Here is an 18,937-nt window from a genome sequence, read left to right as displayed (position 1 = left end):
ATGAGACGTGCTTTTTAGTGTTTTCAGGACTATTCTCTAATGTAATACAACCCCCAATCTGCTTTCCTTAGAACCAACTTGCTTTTAAACCCAGACTTACCCTTCCTGTTTAGGTGACACATTTCAACATCTGCCAAATGAAACAAAACAGCAAATAAAGCTTTTAATCCAGCAGCATCACCTACTCTGTGCACTGCGGTTCCTGTCAGAAGATGCAACAAAGGCAGCGGGGGTGACGGCTGAAAGCAACGCAGCGTGATCCACAGGGAAGGAAAGCAGAGCAGCTAAGTGGGAACAGCAAGATGTAGAGCAACACGAGACTAACTGCTAATGTTTTCCAGACAGTGAACACCGCGACCGAATACATCTGGAGAAGTGGCTGCTCTGAACAATCACTACAGCATCATTTCACAAAAACAAAAGTTAGAATTAGTAGCTGCAGAAACCCCTCTTAACTCGCTCTAAAGACAAAGTGCCTGGGAGTAACTATGGACTAATCCAACCACAAGCCTGTGCTGGGCCTGCCAGGTAGGAGCTGTGATTTCATTTCTACAACAGCCGGTGCCAAGCATTTAAAATGGAAGCTACAAAAAATCCCTCACTACAATTAAGCCCACCATGTCTTTGTAGGTGTTGTGATGACGGAGCAGAAATTACACCAGCTCAATAGTGGGGAAAAGAAAACGCAAGAAAGCAAATATTGAAGCAAATAGTTGCGACAGAGTAGCAGTTTCACGCTGCACAGTATTTAACAACAACAAAAAAGGTCTATGGCTAAACAGCTTGCCAGCTTTCCCTGTTTGCAGGAATATGTTCCTGAGGAGGCAGCACAGCTCAGCATTTTCCCATGAGACGTTGGCAAAGCTCGGACCTTCTGTGCTAAGGAACATGACTGGAGTTGTCCTGAACCGGCACTCCTCAGCCAAGTTTTGTTCATGTATGAACAAACCTTGCAAAACTCTTGACTATTCTTCAGAACCCTCTTTATGTTCCCTTCCTCCACACTCTAGTTATGGACAATGGTCTAGCTTGCAAGAACTTAATTTACTCTTAACACAGAACAACCTCCAATCTGGGATTTTTACTGTTGCTGAGGGGATGGTCACAGGCCACTTCTCCCATTTGTCATCACCAATGCAAGGATTGGGTTGAATTGCTGGCTGTTGCTGCTGCCCTATTACTTTTCAGATAGGTTCAGGTCCTTGCCCTTCTTCCTGCTTTAGTTCTCACTTCAGGTATGGTGATCACACTCAGTCATGATCAGGCAGGTGGGGTGTCTCTAAAAACTATGCTGCAGTGCTGGAGTTCTTCTGCAGGCTGATGATGCTGTTGGTATCGTCACACAAAGTGGCAGTCCACTTCTGCTACCGGAGTGTAAGGGCTTTAGGCAGCCCTGCTAAAAGGAGATGGTTACAGACACCAGACCAACAGCTTAAGGGATAAACAGTCCACTTCTAAATACAGTGCACGAGAAAATACAGATCAGTAGTACAGTTACTTGGGTAATAATAATAATATCATGTAATTCACCATGACTGAGCTAGATCTAACATCTGGGCATACAGAGACTTACCATGACCATGTCTCTGTCAGGCAGGCAAGCAGGGTACAATCTCTTCTCCACTCAAGTGACCTAGACTGGCCAGTGGCCTTGTGGAATGCAAATTCCATGGCTGGACTGTCCCTTTTATCATCAAGCTGCAGAAATCCTATCTGGGCTGCTTAACCAAACATTACACCCCACCTGTGCTGCCTCTCTGGGCCTGCTCCGTCCCTGGAGTGCACAGGGCCCTGTAAATCTGTACAAGGCACTACTGCCCCACATTCCTGCGTGGGCACAGGCCTGGAAGTACTGTAAAAGGCAGCAAGAGCCTCATGCACTGTCTTGAGACACAGTGTATTAGGCAGTACAGCCCTACATGCACCCAGTTAGTCCTGGCAAAGGTAGAACTGATGGTGCATGTATGGAGGTCGCTACACAGAAGGCAAAATGGATGCACAGGGTAATAGCCTGAACAGACATGAGAAAATAGGTAGAGGCTCAGCAGCAGAAAAAAGTTTTGGTTTAGCCAAAGAATGACCACAAACAGTGCTGACAGTGATCACACTGAATTTATACCAGCCTTACAGTACAGTATGTTAAGGAGTAAGAAAAAGCCAAATAAACCAAGACAGTAGTGGTATGGAAGAAAAAGAAACAACTTGAAAGAAAGCACAAAGACTATGTTAAATGATCATGGAAATTGTACTGGCAATTATTTTTTATATTCTTTTAAAGAAATACAAATCTTCTACCAGTGCCTAAGTCAGTGAACTACTGAAGTGCCACTTGGCCACAGGCCTGTGAAAGACTGTTTCAGCTTGTCAAGGTGTGAGTCACAGCTTAAAGGTGAAAAATAATTGAAACACACCCAGTGGACACACCCAGTCTCAAAAGTCTCGTGCTCCTTCTTCTTTATTTAAATTAAATTTAATTAAAATAATCAAATCCAATAATAATTAAATAATTAATAAAAAAAATTTAAACGAATTAAAAATAATTACATTTAAATAAATTAAAAATTCCCATCTCCAGCTGCTTAGGTGTTTATATGACTACATTCTTCTCTCTTGCACTGTGGATGCAGAAGTTCAACCAACACTTACGGAGCCTTTCAACATAGTTGGAGTTATTATTTTTTTAACTGAACTGCAAGACTGATTAATTAAGATTTACATTCTCATACCTTGTACTGGGCTGAGAAAGCTTTAACTGTAAACTGCATATCTGAACTGTCTGCTATGCTATTTTAAACCCACAGACAACTTACAAGGGGTCTGTTGTTTCAAACTTTGTTTTGAACTTAACTGTATTTTTAAGTATCAGCTGCACGCTACTGTAAAAAAACCAACTCGGCCAAAAACCAGGCTGGCAAGGAAACACTGAAAACAACACAATTCCCTCTTAGTTTTCCACTTCTAGCTGCACAGCGTGACTAAGAACGTCAAGAGGTTGTTGCGCCGCCTTCTTCCTCATCTTTACTGGAGACATGCTGCTGGTTCTCGCGGCTGGCGTTTCAACAACCTAAACCAGCTGGAAAAAAATCAAAATGAATAGAATATTTAGTACCAAGTGTACCTGTCCTTCCACAAGCTACAAAGACTGTACTGTGATGATACACTGTACGTGGACAGCTTTTCCTCTACACAAAGGCAGGAAGCAACGCAGCAGTACCTACCTCTGCCGTACTACTTGGCACGCTCGGTCAGGTTTTTTCCTGCCAAAGGAATACGGTCCCAAAGCTGCAGCAACTGCTCTCCAACTTGTGGTTCCAGCTCCTAGAAAGGATCGGGAAATCCGGGAAGTTATCTGCACTGCTACCACGGAGCATACAGAAACTATTTATTACTGAAGTAGGTGAGGTTGCCGGTGATTGCTTTCAAACTTTCTCCGAGAGCTCATCCCTTCTGCTATTGGGACAAACATTAGAACTCCCAGCAGAGCAAGGTTTTCTTACTAGGGCTCAGCAGGAGATAAAAACGTTCAGAAGCCACCCTGGCCTACAGGCTGTTTGGGGTGTCTCCATTCCCAGGGAGATGTCAGTTCTCCCAAAGATAATTCCAGTGAACACACTACCTCCATACACAAGAAGAGACGCACCAGATACTTGGTACCTCCCACAGGTCACTCACTTACTAACTAAAGATCATTATTTTCCACATCTTGTAAGTTGAATGCCATCAAGCGTGGTGGAGAATGTGGAAAGAGAGGTCACAGGAAATACGGTGGCTGTCCTTTCCTTGTACTTCTTTCCTCCAGTTTCTTACAACGGGAGAGAGGTTTTGGAGAAGGTGAAACAAACACTTTAGCTCTTGAGTCATCAAGATGTTTTGGGAGGGGATGGAGAGAGGGCAGGAACTGCCACAGAGAAATTCTGTGCCAATTCTTTGGCTTTTTGTAGTTGCATTTAGAGCTTTAACAGCTTTGGGAACGGTCCTAAGCTTTACTCTACCTCAAAACTCGGGATTCTCTTCAGGCTTTACAGAAAAAACCTTCTAATTATGAACAGTTATTTGGGTGTAACAGACTGTCTAAGAGAATACATCTCAACCAAACACGGCACAAACCTCCAGAACTAAATTACAAAAAAACCCCAACAACTTCTTTTTGGAAGCATCCACCTTTAAATCATTTTTTAAACACATAAGCAAGAAGCTGTTTTGATTTTATCAAAATGTCTCCATTACTTCCGCGGTAATTCTGCATTCGCTGAAGGTACAATGCACCAACGGACTGGGATTCAGATTAGCAGACACATGAACAAGCGGCGACAAACTGAACAAGCCAATAAAAAATGCACAGTTCTACCAAGTAAAGAAAACTTTAGAAGAGAGTAACATTACCTGGCCATCTCTACTTATCTGTACTTTCTTACTGTCGTTCCACGGGTTGAGCAAATGGTGTGCAAACTGAAAAGGAATGCTTTCTTTTCGGATCCAGTCCACCTTAAACACACCTCCGAAACCAGCAGATCCCCAGTCTTGACTTTTCTCACGCCCAATTGCTGAACCCATTCTAGCAAAACCCTGGGACAAAAACGGAAAGAACAGACATAATGGGACCCCATCTGTCTGCGGCAGAACGAGAGAAATAACTGAACTTCCTGTGAAACTTTCAAAATAGTTTCAAAGTGATTAACACACTCTCCACCATGAAGCTGGAGCTTCCAAAATGTTTTACATCTAGAAAGTTAGAAGTAGCACTTCTTTTTCCACTTCAAATACGCCTTGTAGGGTTTGACCGTAAGGAATGTCTCTCACTGACAGGATTCTCACTGAAGGGTTTTTGAGCTTCGTAACAGATTAAAAAGCTGTTGCAAAACCACCTGAAGCAGAAGGAAATCAAGATGAATATTCTAGTAGAGAACAGTCCGTTAGATATTCACATTCCTTGTCAGTTGTAGGTTATTTTTGCAGAAATCCATTTGTTCCTTCTCACGTTCCCTCTATGTTAACTTTCACATAGAATCAGGAGAGCGTAGCTGTTCTTCCAAGAAAGAAGTCAAAGTTGCTTTTATTTCCTTCTTTAGTGAAGCTGGACAAAATTCCACCATGACAAGGATTCAGAAAGAAAACAAAAGAAACCCCAAACCCGAGATAGCATTTAACTTACTTCAGGACACCCTGATTTGCCCACACACCAAACAAACCAGAAGCGAACCCAACCCCACAGACAACGCATCAACTATTCAGGTGAATTTATGCCAGTTAGGATGTAGCAGTCCAAAAGATGCAGTTCACTGTGTAAATTACCAGCACTCACTGCTGTTGTAAGACACGCAGTCCTAGATAGCTCAAGGCAGACTTAAATGAGAATTAATGAAAGGAACAGTGGAAAAAAAAAAAAAAGGGGACTAGAAAGAGACAGTTGGGGACAACAGAAGATTAATAGGGAAGTTAATCCCACATTCCCATGAGGGTGCAGTGCCCTGTCACAACTGGAAGGGCGGGGCAAGATCAACCACCTGCACTCCTGACGTCGGCGTGCCTTCCCTTCCCCGCTTCCCTGTCTGAGAGCACCAATGCAACCGCCCATTTTCGGTATCAACTGGCTCGCTGAAAATTACTTGCCAGTCTTAACATCTGCGTTTGCCAAATCATCGTACGCAGGATGTCACTGCAGTCCTTCAGTGGTATTGCCAAGACAGCTGTGTTTTGGTTGGTTCCTTAGATTTTAAGTTCAGCTGATTTTTACAAATAGCTTATATATGAAGAAGTAAGTGGGCCTTTCTTTACCTGGAACAACTGAATTTAGCTGGCTCAAAGCTAACGTGCAACTTTGCACTACCAGGTCAAGCTTTTAACTTCCAACTGACCACAGATTTGACCAACAAACTGTTGACATACATCTCACTGAACACGAAGTCGAGACACAGCTCTGGAAGAATCATGGCCAGCTTCCTAACTGGAAGTGAATAAAACCAGTTTTTATTGAAATTTTAATGAAGAAATTTATGAGTTTCCTGGCTTTAAAAAGCTATGACTTGCCTGTAACTCCTTGCTCACTTACAATACACACTTTGGCATGCAAAGAGTAGCAATCCCTGACTTTGTCAGGATTTTTGGGGCGCTTTTTGTTGTTTTAGAGGATTACTGTAGGGTATAAACATTATTCTGACTCGTGATGTTTGGAGGCAATTCCGTCTCCGCCTTCGAGGGACAAACTGAGCTAACTAGAAAAGCATGTTTCAGAGAGGAATTAAATGCTCTTTCTTCAGCAAGCACAGACATCTGCACACTGCTCTGCTTCTCAGAAGGCCAGGAGTCATAAGCAAAGCTGTCCACACTACACACAGTCATCTGCTGCACCCTCCTAAACCACCAACCACTGCTAGTACTTAGTTTTAGATTAAGGACTCACCTGAAAGCATCCAGACCCTTGAACAGAAAATATTAAGTAAACCAGGCTGCTCTCCCAAAAGGCTCCATTCAGTTTCCCTTCATTGCTTGGCGTAGTGGACCATATTCCCTTCTGCTGAGAAATATCAATGTTCTGCAAGTTGCTACTTTTCATTATAAAGTACCGAACGGGCACATTTTGTCTTGGTGAAGGAGATCTGCAGCCCTGGAAAAAATGAATTAAATTAATAAATACAACAAAATAAACCAGGCTTTATTTCTGAAGCTTTACACACACGAACATAGAAATCCTTGACTGTGCTCCTCCCTTCCTCCTCCAGCTTCTAGAAGAAACGTAAAATCAGCTGCTCCTGTCTGAAATGGCTTTAAAATGTATCCGACGTCTGTTTTACACTTTGAAAGCACTTCTCGACAATTCCTCCGTGAGGGGCCGAAATCAAGTAGAGCAGAATAGGAGTAAAAAGTTTAGTGATTAATTACAATTTGTTTAAGTCTGCCACGCCTTGAGATGGCACCAAAATTAATCATCCTAGACTGCAGCCTACAGCACACCACTCCCATTTCTACCTTCAGGAAACATGTCTTCTTCCTTTTACACTGGCTCAACCTAAAAGCTGAAAAACTCAAGAGGAATTACTAAATCCTCCAGTGAGTCCATGAGGTTTCCTTTCAGCAATCTGTTTAGTATCACTGCAGTTTACCATTCAAGTATATGGGGACAATTACGACAACAAGCTCGTTCAATGTGTGCTTTGTTAAAATAACCATCACAAAAAACCCCAAGCAGTCATAATAAGGCAGGTAACACAGATAACACAATATTTAAAGAGAATCTGTATCAATGGATGCTGTTACAGAAACAGAGGAAGGCAGAATCCAAAAACTTCAGAAGTGTGTGTACAATGTACTAATTTAGTTGAAAAAAATTAATACACCTTCACCATTTATTAGAAAAAAAAAAAATCTCATTTTTTTACTTTGGATAGCTTTACCTCAGCAGTCCACAAATATTATCTTTGCTGTATTAAACTAGTGTAACAAGGATACTTAGTCTAGATTTTAAGTTTCAGAAGGAAGTTATTATGCAGCTGTTATAAATGAAAAGTTAAGTCAGGTTCCTAATTTAGCAGTAAAATACCTAATTGTTGCAGAATGGTATCAGCAAGACATCCCTTTACTTTTCAAGAGCAGGGTGGTACGTTGGAGAACTCTACCTTTGCAGATACTGGAGAAGAAGGACTGGCACAGGGGCTGGGACAGCTACCGCTGTCTGCAGGCTTCACTGAGGACTGAGCTGATCCGTCATCTGAGGATCGTTTGGAGAGCAAAATGTCTTCTTCTTTGTACTTCTTTGGCTGGTGGAGTGCAGGAGATGTAGATTTCACTGAAACTCTAAAAAGGACATGCCTTGAGTTTCACGAGCACTCACTGAACAATTTACATACATACCTGTCAGCCTACTGCATGACCACATGTATTACAGCGACTACAACATACATTAAACACTAACTAAAAACCCATACCGGTCATGCATTGTTTTTTAATGCCATTGTTAAACCTCTCCTGCTACTTCTCAAAGATCACAATTCATGGACAATATTCCTGACTGCTCTCTCAAACAGCAGGCACGTGTATGAAATACTTCTCAGTGAGATTACAATGCAGCATAGGACAGTAACACACCTTTCAACTGTACTGCCACTATTTCCACCTCCTTATTACTAGCAGAAATTTAAGTGATGCTTGCATACATAAATTGCAACCTACAGTGTCTAGAAGACCTCAACATCTTACTTTTCAGCACTAGAGGAGTCAGAGAATTCAGTTTCTGTTGAGCTTTTTCTACTGTTGGTTGACTTCCATGTAGATGCCAAAGGAAGTTCTTCACAAGTCACAGGTCTCGGTCTCTGGCCGATTCCTGAAGGCTGCTGCAGACCTGCAGACCGTTCTTCAGCACTCAGAACAGCTGTAATTGCTCTTACAGTTGTTTCATCAACTTGAGACCACGGTTTAGAAGGAGCTCGCATACGACGCAGGAACAAACTGTGCCACTTCTGCCTGAGTTGCAACAGCATGCCAGCAGCCTGAAATGAATTCCAATTCTGTTACAGACTGATGAAGATTCCATCAGGCAGGTGAGAGTACCCTGCTCTTTCCTATCAGGCAGCACCTCGCCTTCCAGTGAGAACAAGGTCCAAACTGAAAGGCAAGACCAAGGTCTTGGGGAGGGGGAATAACTCTTACTTAAAGTAAGATGTTCATTTACTTTCTTTTCCTTGGGCGCAAGGTCATTTTTGGAGCATTTCCTTTAGCTCTGTACTAAACTTAACATTGTATTGTAAATCCACAGATTTTTTTTTCCTTTTTATCTGTCTAGAAAACCCACTTTTTTCATGCTATAAGCCCTTCCTATCAAATCCATCTGTACTCATGCACTCTTCAGTCATACCTGAGGGAAAAGAGCTCTAAGTGACATTTTTCTTACACAGACTTCTGCTCAAATGCAATGACTAAATTCAGAAGACTAGAGTCTAATTCCCATGTTATCAGAAATGCTTCCATTGAAAAAAAATTTTTAAAAATCACTCTTCTGGACATGTCTAGGACAGAGAGCATTATTATTAGAGCTGGTAAGTTCCAGTGTTTCGTGATCCATAAACTACCTCCTACCACAGCCACAGCTCTTCAATGACCTAAAGCCTTCTGTTTCAAAGAGGTTTTTATTTCTCCTTCCAAAATCTGATAGCAACTTTCTTTAGCAATTCCAGCTTCAAGTGCTCCATTTTCGATCCGATTTTGGTTATGCTCTCAGAGAAAGAAAAACACAATATGCCAATGTGACTGTTCTCTCAGCTCCTGTTCAGATTTTGGCTATCCCAGCTCATGCTGTGGCCTGATGGAGCACCACACAGGCAGGACAGGAGGCCAGAAAGAGCAGAAGGGCCATTATGCAGCCACTGTCACCTGCAGCCTGCTGTCCCCTGCAGCCTGCTGTCCCCTGCAGCCCTTATCTTTTGTCTGGCAGTCTCTTCAGAATGTGCTCACTTGTGGAAACAGACAAAACTGCCAAGCTCAGACACATAAAACATCATATTGCCCAGAAAGTTTCTGAAGCAGATCCAACAGCAGCATCTGGACTGCTGAGGCTTTCCTGCTCCCTCAGGCGAGAGACAGGACACCCACGCCATGAGGGAGGAAGAGGGATGAGCACTCTCACTGTTGGATTAGGTGACCAATTATTTTTTGACTTTCTGCTCATAGGTACAAGATATGAAAGGCATGGGTGGTAGGTTACGAAACCTTGCGACTTGCACGTTGAACACGTGAATTCACGTGACAGCTCTGGGCCAAAGGGGACTGAAGCCCTTTAACTCTTGACGAGCTCACGAAATATGGGTTAAATCACAGAGTACTTAGTTTGACAGACCCCAGCGGACCATGACATTCTTAGAGAAAATTCCTGGCTACTCAAATGTTACAAAAACCTTTTTACATCTTTTTATAACCCTTCTACATGAAGCAAACACAGGAGTGATTTCTTACGTACTTCAGGGTCCAGTTTGAGATGAAGCCATTCATCCAGCTTCAGTAGTGCCTGATTAGCAGTTGTCTTGTCCTCCATCTCACTGTCACTGCTATCATTAGATACCCCTCCCCCTGAATTGAAGATAAAAGGTGCATTAGCATTTCTGTATTATTTCTACTTATATACAAAAACCTGAACACTACCGTATTACCAGCAATAAATATTTTTCCTTCTAAAATTGACTTTACAATGTAAACTGTTGTAAAACTACTTCTTCTTTTCTGCAAATACACTGCAAAGTCTTTGCTCCAGATAGGAGCAATCAAGTAGCCAGATCCTGCTGAAGATCCTACTGTGTAAAAACCTGTACTGACGTGGTCTGACTCAGCTCATGTACCTTCACCAGTATTCACGAGCCACTCTCCAGCCGTTGCCTGAAGCTGTTTGTAAAACCACACGTGGCTCTATTTCCTAGTAAAACAGCAGATTTTTTTACTAGATTACTAGATAAAGACCTAGTAAGAAAAAAACCAATTACAGATACGTATGGCTATTCATTAGGAATCCTTATTTCCTAGAGTGCAATTCAATCAGCATGAACGCTATTCTAAGGTCAACAGTTTAAAAGCAAGACAGAAAAGCTTCACAAATAAGTTGGACTTTTAGTTTGATTCAACCTATGAGAACTAGCAGCAGGTATTTTTGCTTCCATTCCTACAGCACTCCATTTAAATAAGAAAAAAAAGGAAACGTCTATATATTCTCCATTACTTCTAGTTAATAGCACAGCTAATTGACATTAGAAATTATCAGTGGAAAATATCTTGAAAATGCATGTGTCAGCTAGAAGCAGTATGTCTTGTTTGCCATACTGATTGTTTCTAAATTATCCAGTTTGAATAATCCGGTCTGAAGTATCAAATAAAGCAGTCTGGAGAAAAAGAACACACATGCTACACTCCTCAGTACTAGTATTACCATTAGACATTGTGGCTGCATTCTCTCCTTACAAACTGCACTGTAGCTTCTGAGACCCCAGGACTGTGTCAGTTATGGATATGAATCTGTAAGGAATCCCAAAACTGAGACATTTGTTACAGAACCTACAAACTATTCCTGAATAGCTACAAGAATCATTCCACTTCTGTTATTTCAGAAGTCGCCAATACCTGCATTACATATGATTGAAAAAGCAGCTTTGCACATCACACACTGGTGTGTGCCAATGGAAACATTCCAAATCCACACTCCAGTGTACCTCGGAAGGCTGAGGATGCCTGCAAGGCGTTACTTGGCAGTCTGGCTGGCCCACAGAAGAGGGACACGGTGACAGGCGTCACAGCAGAGCAGCACCTGATGTTTGCTGTCTTGCGAGCTCTGGTCATTTCGTCATAGATAAGCCAGTCTGTAGGGAGGGCCTGGATGGCTGCAGCTTGTCCATTTGCTGGGGGAACCTGGGCAAGAGCAGGTCAGACTGGGCTATTACACCCTCTACCTGTAGTTAACGTACATTTTAACATCTTTCTTATTTCATCCAGAGACATTGTGGATGCCTCAACCTGGCAGTGTTCAAGGCCAGGCTGCGAGGGGCTCTGAGCAACCTGGACTAGTGGAAGGTGTCCCTGCCCATGGCAGGGGGTTGGAATGAGATAAGCTTTAAGGTCCCTTCCAACCCAAACCGTTCTGTGATTCTGTATCTTTAGGAAGAAATACGTCTCTAATTATATACGTATATAATACATACATATATAAAAATAAAAATTAATAAAAATATACATGCAAATAAAAAAGCAGGAGAGAGAATTCAACCCGATGCACAAATTATCCTACCACCATGAAACAAAATACTTTGCTTTAAAAAGAGATGTTAAAGAAGAAAAGTTTCAGAGCAGAACTTCTTGCTTTTAAGAGCAGGGATCATTATATCTTTACAACAATTTTACAGCTAGGGGTGGTTTTTTGTCATTTTGCCTTGTTCCATCTAGAGAAAGGACTAATTGAAACAATGGAAAAATGAACCAACTCCAATTCTACCAACCGGTAGGAAAAGGATTTTCTAAAGCTGCAGTGTTTCATGCCCTTGCTGCTTTTAAAGTACTGACAACTAGGAAAAGACGTTTCTAAAACATCTGATAGATTCCAAGTGCTCTATTTGGTGAACTATAAATTCAAAGTGATTTTACCTTTTTATACTGAGATTGACCAAGAACAGAGGTAGGATGAAATCGCACTTTCTTCTCCTTTGGTTCAGTCAACACCAGGCTTTCTCTGTCTACGTGCACAAGATTGGGATACATCCCGGCCACTAACGCAGCTTTAATTACAGCCCAGTTCTCAGAGTTAGTATTAACATCTCTAATATCAGCTCCTCCTCTGGCTCTCACAAAACCTGTCAGAAGAACAGGACAAAACGGTGCCATGTTAGCTTGTGTTTGGCCCTCAAAAGGAATTTGAAAACAAAGGTGAAATAAACTACTAATCTGTTGCATCTTTCACCACTGCCAACCTTAACAGCATCAAGAAGAAACCATTACACTGAAATCCCTCCCGATAGGGGGTTGCAGACTAACACAGAATACAATTATTTTCTACAATACAAAGACATTTCCCATGGGAATAATTTACTAAAATATAATGATCCAAAGAAATTCATCTCGACACTGAAATGCAGTGCCATGTGGAGATGAGCATGCCTTCGGTTAGATCAGCCACACTTCCTCATCTACACCATACCCTGCATCAACGCGTACCTGGAGGTCTGATTCAAATTAAGTAAGAAAAACGACACCAGTGAACATTATTTCTGCTACAATTTCTATAGGCTGGACTTTAAAACGAGGTTAGAATTTCTTCCAAGCTGTTTACCCGAGGCTCTAAGCTGGCCGAGCAGCTGTGTTCTCATTCCTACGATGATTTCCATCGTGGCTTGGGACAGGAAGTTCTTTTCACAGAAGGCTCTCTCCCAGCCATCACCGCGCGCCTTCTGCCACGCCTGAAAACGTTTTTTACATTTGCCTATCAGTTTGACTAGCTAAAACTAAAAAATGCATTTTAAAAAAATTACATTCACGTCAATAAAATGAAGGCAAAACCCACTCTGGAAGTAAATGCATCAAACTAGATTTTTTTCCTGTTCAAGAATTAGATTCTCTTTACCTGTTCACTCCAGTGATCATTACGTCAAGTTAAAATGATTCATTCCATAAAGATCGTTACATTAAGATCATGATTTGAAGTTATCAGTGTAGTAGGATGTAAAGAGCCACACTGTTGGCACATGGTGGGAATGCTCACAATCTTACAAGGTTTGGAAACATCAACAAAACATACCACAAAAAGTGTTCCCTCACACATTTATGAGTCCAGTACACAGGAAAGCCACTAGGCAAAAATAACATCTTCTCCAAGGCCTTAATCACAGTCCACCACTCTACCTCCAAGTTGACTGGTACATTATTTGCCTTGATGGGTGACCTCCTGTGATGAGTACTCTCTGAAATGAAATCCTACCTGGAAAGCCCTGAGCAGGGCCATGTGGTCACTGAACGTCCCTGCAGCAAAACGCTTCCTGCACAGCATGGCTGCACGCTTTTGGGAGGCCAGCGTGGGCAGCACAAAAGGGTCTTGGCAGGCAAGAGCACAGGCAATGGTCAGAACAGGATCCAGGCACTTCAGCACAACAGCATACAACACCATTTTACCCAGGTGTGGCTCTACAGGTAATTCAGTGAGGTGGTAACCAAGCTCAGTGAGATCTTCCCAAGGGTCCATGGCATCTATGGTCTGTTTATAAACAAACAAACAAAGGAGAGGGGGACAGGGACAGTGGACAAAATCAGTTTACAGCGAAAGCAGAACGGATGTGAATACTGGGCATTAACTAGACTTGTTCCCAAACACTAAAGCAGCAAGTCCAACTATTAACAGAGACGACTTTGAACCACTCTCTTCCCCGACACGGAAAAACACATCCCCCCACACAAAACGAAAACAGACAAGAAACAAAAATTCAAAAGATCCTGAAGTAATTAAAAACAGCTTCAGTACAAACAGAAGCCAGTAAGATAGGCTGCTACACCACAAATATGGAATCAAATGAAATTCCCACCTAAACCTACTCCTTTCCTGACCTTAAGCATGTGCACGGCGTTTCTGACAGTTACAGCAGGCGGAGGATCAGGAGCTTTCATAAGAAAGTCCACAACTGGACAATTAATTGGAGCCAGAAGCTTTGTGTATAAACAAATCTCCTGCAAGTTCAAAGGCAGAAGAAAAAAGGTTACTAAGACTTGGAAACAAACCCCAAACACACGATTTTTTGCAGTTAATAGTATGGTTTGACGACATTAAATTTTTTAAAGTTACAATTTCAAACTGAACATGCACCTGAAGTGGCATTCTTAGAAGTTCTGGAGACTGAAATTCCAACATATTCTGCAATCGGAGCCTGCTGAAGAGACGAAAACAGACTCCAGGCTGACAGCGCCCAGCCCTTGAAAATAAAGTATGGGAAGTTGTGAAAATTAGGATTTTTTTCTAAAAACAAAACCAACCAACCAAAAGCCAACAAACAGACACAGAAACTTAGAATGGAAAAGCAGAAGCAGTTCTGTGAAGAAGGTGTTGCTAAGGGTAAGTCACACACGGGGTGCGAGTTTTCCAAGCGTGGATTATTTTTGATGGCATGGAAATTTTCTATTGTAATTTTAACCCAACACTGAGAAATCTGGAGAAACAAAAACAAGGCTTATCTATGTAAAGTCTGTGGGTTTTTTGCTAACCTAAGACCAGTCCAAATCTCAATCATCCTTCGCTGTAAGGAATCTAAGCTGCAAACTTCGTTTCTTCCCTGCACATCCCCCAAACAGAAGTAACCCTTGGAGTAAAAGGTAGACTAAAGATTAAATAACTTGTGACTGAAGGGACAGAGACAGCAAATTCTCACATCCACACACAAATACTTGAAGCTTAATGCCAACAGAATTGATGAAACAGGCATTTGTTGCTACAAAACTTCCAAGCCCTCACCCACAGTGTTGGGAAGAATACGATCATGGCCTGTTAAGTCATGGATAGTTTGGAGAAAGTCAAATAGGCAGTCCTCTGCCCAAAGACAAGGCGTGAAAACTGTGACTGCTGGTGCTACGTGGGAGAAAGAGGAAGGAGAACAAACTAATGGGGGGGAAAACAACCTAGACCTTTGGGAAATGCCTGAGCATCACTTTTCTACAATCATTTCTTGGGAAATGATTCCAAGGAAATACATGCTGACCCCTACTCATCTGCAGAGAATGAGTGCTGGCCATTGTCCAGCACGACACTGGACTAGGCTAGAAACAGTTATTATGTTGTGTGCTTCATTCTTAACACACAGGACGGTGGAGATCTGCAAAATAAGAACCATTATGAGGCATTTATTACCTGCCTTTTCTCTGGATAGCACTGGCTTTTGAAATCCACCCCATTTTTAGCACTGTAACACGGCTCAGTGCATCAAAAGACTTCTATAAAAACAAAGAAAAGAACATAAGCCCAAGACTGAATAGGGCACATGAAATAAAAGTTACTAGTTATTTAGATTACTAACAGAAGTTCTCTAAAAAGTATGACATTGTAATATATACAGCAGCTTCTAGCACAAAGGTATCTTCTCAGTTCCAGGTGAATTTATGATGGTACCTCCTCTGCAGTATCTTTGTGCTACACAGTTTTCGAAATGAAACCTTTTCTAATCAACAGGTAATTGCAAGTCAGTGAAAGATACGTCAGGTCTGCGTTCTGAGATATCACAAAGCAAGCAAAAATACATTATTATACCAAATAAAGTTTTCCTCTTTATCTCACTTGGAAATTACCTCCTTATTTTCCTAGATTTGATGTAAAATTACCAAAAGAAATTGTATTATAAGAACTTCAGAAATTTGGTGTCTGTATCTCCTACGAAATCCAACTCCATTTTCAAAGCCATACACGAGATCTTAAACTGCCTCGTTATGTTATCTCACTTTTCTTGAACAAGTAACTTAGGAATAGGCATGCAACACACCCAAAAAAGTGCTTAAAAGCTTAATGGGTACTTTTTGGACTTGATACAATAGTAGGACAAAAGGAACTCCCAGTGTCCTCCAAGACTCAGGAAGGTGGTGGTCTAAACGGAGGACTTGTTTTAAAAATCAAACAGAAATACTAAATTACAAAAAAAAAAAAAAAAAAGATACATCAACACCTCAACCTACGTTAGTTTTTACAGGGCTTTTAGACAGCTAGCTATTTACAGTGTTTGTCATAAAGCAAATGGATGTTGAAACTTCTCAGTGAGGTCTGTTGCCTGACAGGCACTAGCTCTCAGCCTACTGCTAAGTTAAAAAGAAAAGTTCTCCAAAATTTATGCACCGTGTGTTTTAGAATGGCACCAGGAAGTTCACTTCCCAAAGACAATGTAAGGCAGCCGTACCTCTTTCACCTTGCCTGAGTCAATGACAAATACAACATCACTGACTGTTACGCTGGTTTCTGCAATATTCGTAGAAAGAATCTGCAATGAAAAAAACAACCAAACAACAAAACTGTAGTAACTGTAAAAGCAAAGGCAAAGTAGATCACTGTCGCATCTGACCAAGTCCTCTGATACTTGCAATTTTGCGGACGCCAGAAGGTGGAGTTTCAAGCACTTTTTTCTGATCCAAAGTCTGCACACTCGAATGAAGCATGAAAACTTGGTATCTAATGCAAGACAAAAAGCACGTTTTAAGGATCCTCTAAAGAAGCAATGGAAAGCCACAGAAACTAAAGGTTTTACCTGGGAGCATTATCAGCAAATCTCTTGTCATCAAAAAGAATGCGGTCCCTCAGGCTCACTATCTCATCATATCCAGGAAGAAATATTAAAATGGCTCCTAAAAAAGGAAGTGGGTTTGCAGAGTTAAACAGAAAATTCAAACACACGTCAGCGCCACGTAGCCCAGCCCTCGGAAGGTTTTAACTCCTGGGGATTTCCGAAGAAAGAGCAGGATTCATCAGAAGCTGAATCCACAACAATTCACTGGGAGCGTGGGTATTTACCTACCCGCATCACAGCTACGACAGATGCTGTGGAGTAAGTGCATGATCAGATCCAGATCCACTTTTTCATCATCAAAGCTGTGATGATAAGCTGTCAGTAGCTCTCTGTCCTCTGCACTAAGGTCACTACCACTTTTTTGGACCAGGGAACTTTCATCCAGATTTCCAAATCCGAATGAAGCACTGTAATAAAAAAATACGCAGAAGGCTGTTCCCTTCAGGTTTGCATTCAGCCATCAACTCAAACTTAGATCAAGACCAACGTGACCACCGGTCTTGAATTTTAAATTTTAAGTGTCACAGAAGAGAATCACAGCACTAGTACTGCTCATTGACTTAAATGGTAACCCAACAAAGCATGCAGCTTCAATTTTTAGTGTTAACTTTCGTTTTCTTAAACTTCATTGAGACACAACCGTAAGTGAATGAAAGTCTGAAGACCTTTCTCGTTTATCAGTTCAAGGAAAAATATTTAAAAGATACGTATTTTCCAAAAATTTCCCACTAGCAGAAACTACACTAAGAGAAATTATAATAATGTAACCTTTACAAAACACTACCTCAACTCTGATAGCTGTAAGTTCATCAAAGAAGCATTCTTGAACGGCCTAGTGTACACGTTACTTCGACAAAAGTTTCTTTACTATGTCTATTGTGTATCAACAACACACAGATAAAAACACGTGACAGATTTGTTTCCAAAATAAGCATGTGAAGACAAAATGGTTCATAGTATAGAATCAGCAAGTTGTGCTAACCTAAACAACGTGACACTGACTACAAATGCTTTTGTTCTTTGTTTTTGAAATATTCCTGTTCTCAAAAAAAAGGTACTGCTATTTAGCCCAGATTTTAAAGCACAAAAAGCTAAAACCTGTTCTGATTAAAAGAACACAAGCCTCAAATTTCCTTTCACCACAACTCCTTCTGCAAAGCAGTTACAGCTTACCTGTAGGATTCCAACAGATCAACAACCTCCGTCTGTCTGAAGCGCCTAGCCCAGTCCACAGCCGTCCTGAAAGAGTGGCACAAGTATTCTTACCAGATTTTCCACTTCAAAAGACGAGTATGAATAGCACATCATGCGAGGAGACAGCTGACACCACACTTTGGTGTCCATTTCTGTATTGCTAGCAATGCTGTTATTGCTGGATCTGCAACTTCCCATTCTGAAGTGCATGGACACGTGTAACAGCGACCCGATTCTCAGGTAACTCCGCTCCTGACCACACAAGAGTGTCAGTTTTACACAGGAGTACAACACAAACACGCACAAGGAAATGTGGGACGAGGAACAGTGTGCCATTCCTTTAAGAAGCCCACACCAGTGTGCAGAGATCAGACCTGCCTGTTTGCAGTACCCTTAAGTCATCCCAAAAAGTCACACCCCAGGCGTTTTTCATCAAAATGTGGGAAAATACTGGACTATTTCATGCCTTTCAGAAGTTGTCCTCCTCACAATGCAGTTCACTGGTTTACCTTTAAACTGCATTCCTTCCCAAGTTTTTCAAGTGTTGGTACCAAATATCAGAGCCCTGGAATCCTAATTCTTAGCCTTCCATACTACAATTACTTACTGTACTTCCTTTTTCTATGAAGACACACTTCATGACCACAAAACTTGAGTCTTTACAGATTCACAAATATTTTTACATGCTACAGCATATTTAGAAACATAACACAAAGATCTTCTTACGCAGGTAACTCCATGAAAATAAGAATCACCAAACATTCTGGTGGAATTCAGCAGTTAGTTTTTCCACTAACCAGTGTCTTAAATAAGACATACTGAAACCAAGCTTATAGCCCATAATCAAGACCGTGTAATTAAGAATTCCAGGTAGAATTTACAGAAAACAATGTGCTTCAACAGAAGTTAAGAAACGGTTTAGGCTGCCAAAATCTATAGTTCTTACAGCAGTCTGGTAAGTTAGCAAATTAATTCAGATG

The 18,937-nt window shown here is 41.4% G+C and overlaps 1 protein-coding gene across 3 annotated transcripts in view; it reads right to left on the bottom strand.

Moving 5' to 3' along the window:
* Nucleotides 1–2,539: 2,539 nt before the first annotated feature.
* The window catches only part of LOC138103986 (3'-5' RNA helicase YTHDC2-like), a 29,203-nt gene continuing 12,805 nt past the window's right edge, over nucleotides 2,540–18,937 (bottom strand). For 2 of the 3 annotated variants that reach the window (XM_069002666.1, XM_069002668.1), the window contains 19 exons: nucleotides 17,937–18,002; nucleotides 16,992–17,170; nucleotides 16,725–16,821; nucleotides 16,561–16,648; nucleotides 16,380–16,460; nucleotides 15,347–15,429; nucleotides 14,312–14,417; nucleotides 14,056–14,175; nucleotides 13,436–13,708; nucleotides 12,791–12,917; nucleotides 12,109–12,314; nucleotides 11,184–11,379; nucleotides 9,947–10,056; nucleotides 8,194–8,483; nucleotides 7,614–7,791; nucleotides 6,401–6,604; nucleotides 4,384–4,566; nucleotides 3,219–3,318; nucleotides 2,540–3,073 (listed from right to left, as the gene is read on the bottom strand). In XM_069002666.1, coding sequence (XP_068858767.1) covers nucleotides 3,229–3,318; nucleotides 4,384–4,566; nucleotides 6,401–6,604; nucleotides 7,614–7,791; nucleotides 8,194–8,483; nucleotides 9,947–10,056; nucleotides 11,184–11,379; nucleotides 12,109–12,314; nucleotides 12,791–12,917; nucleotides 13,436–13,708; nucleotides 14,056–14,175; nucleotides 14,312–14,417; nucleotides 15,347–15,429; nucleotides 16,380–16,460; nucleotides 16,561–16,648; nucleotides 16,725–16,821; nucleotides 16,992–17,170; nucleotides 17,937–18,002 — 2,677 coding nt within the window. In that variant the 3' untranslated portion in view covers nucleotides 2,540–3,073; nucleotides 3,219–3,228. Of the gene's footprint in view, nucleotides 3,074–3,218; nucleotides 3,319–4,383; nucleotides 4,567–5,510; nucleotides 5,945–6,400; nucleotides 6,605–7,613; nucleotides 7,792–8,193; nucleotides 8,484–9,946; nucleotides 10,057–11,183; nucleotides 11,380–12,108; nucleotides 12,315–12,790; nucleotides 12,918–13,435; nucleotides 13,709–14,055; nucleotides 14,176–14,311; nucleotides 14,418–15,346; nucleotides 15,430–16,379; nucleotides 16,461–16,560; nucleotides 16,649–16,724; nucleotides 16,822–16,991; nucleotides 17,171–17,936; nucleotides 18,003–18,937 lie in introns of those variants that run through there. The other variant, XM_069002667.1, reaches the window with a different exon arrangement.

The sequence above is a fragment of the Aphelocoma coerulescens genome (assembly GCF_041296385.1).
Source record: "Aphelocoma coerulescens isolate FSJ_1873_10779 chromosome Z unlocalized genomic scaffold, UR_Acoe_1.0 ChrZ_unloc_scaf_3, whole genome shotgun sequence".
Taxonomy (NCBI): domain Eukaryota; kingdom Metazoa; phylum Chordata; class Aves; order Passeriformes; family Corvidae; genus Aphelocoma; species Aphelocoma coerulescens.
Note: the sequence above shows the minus strand (reverse complement) of the source record. Positions and strands in the feature narration are given on the sequence as shown.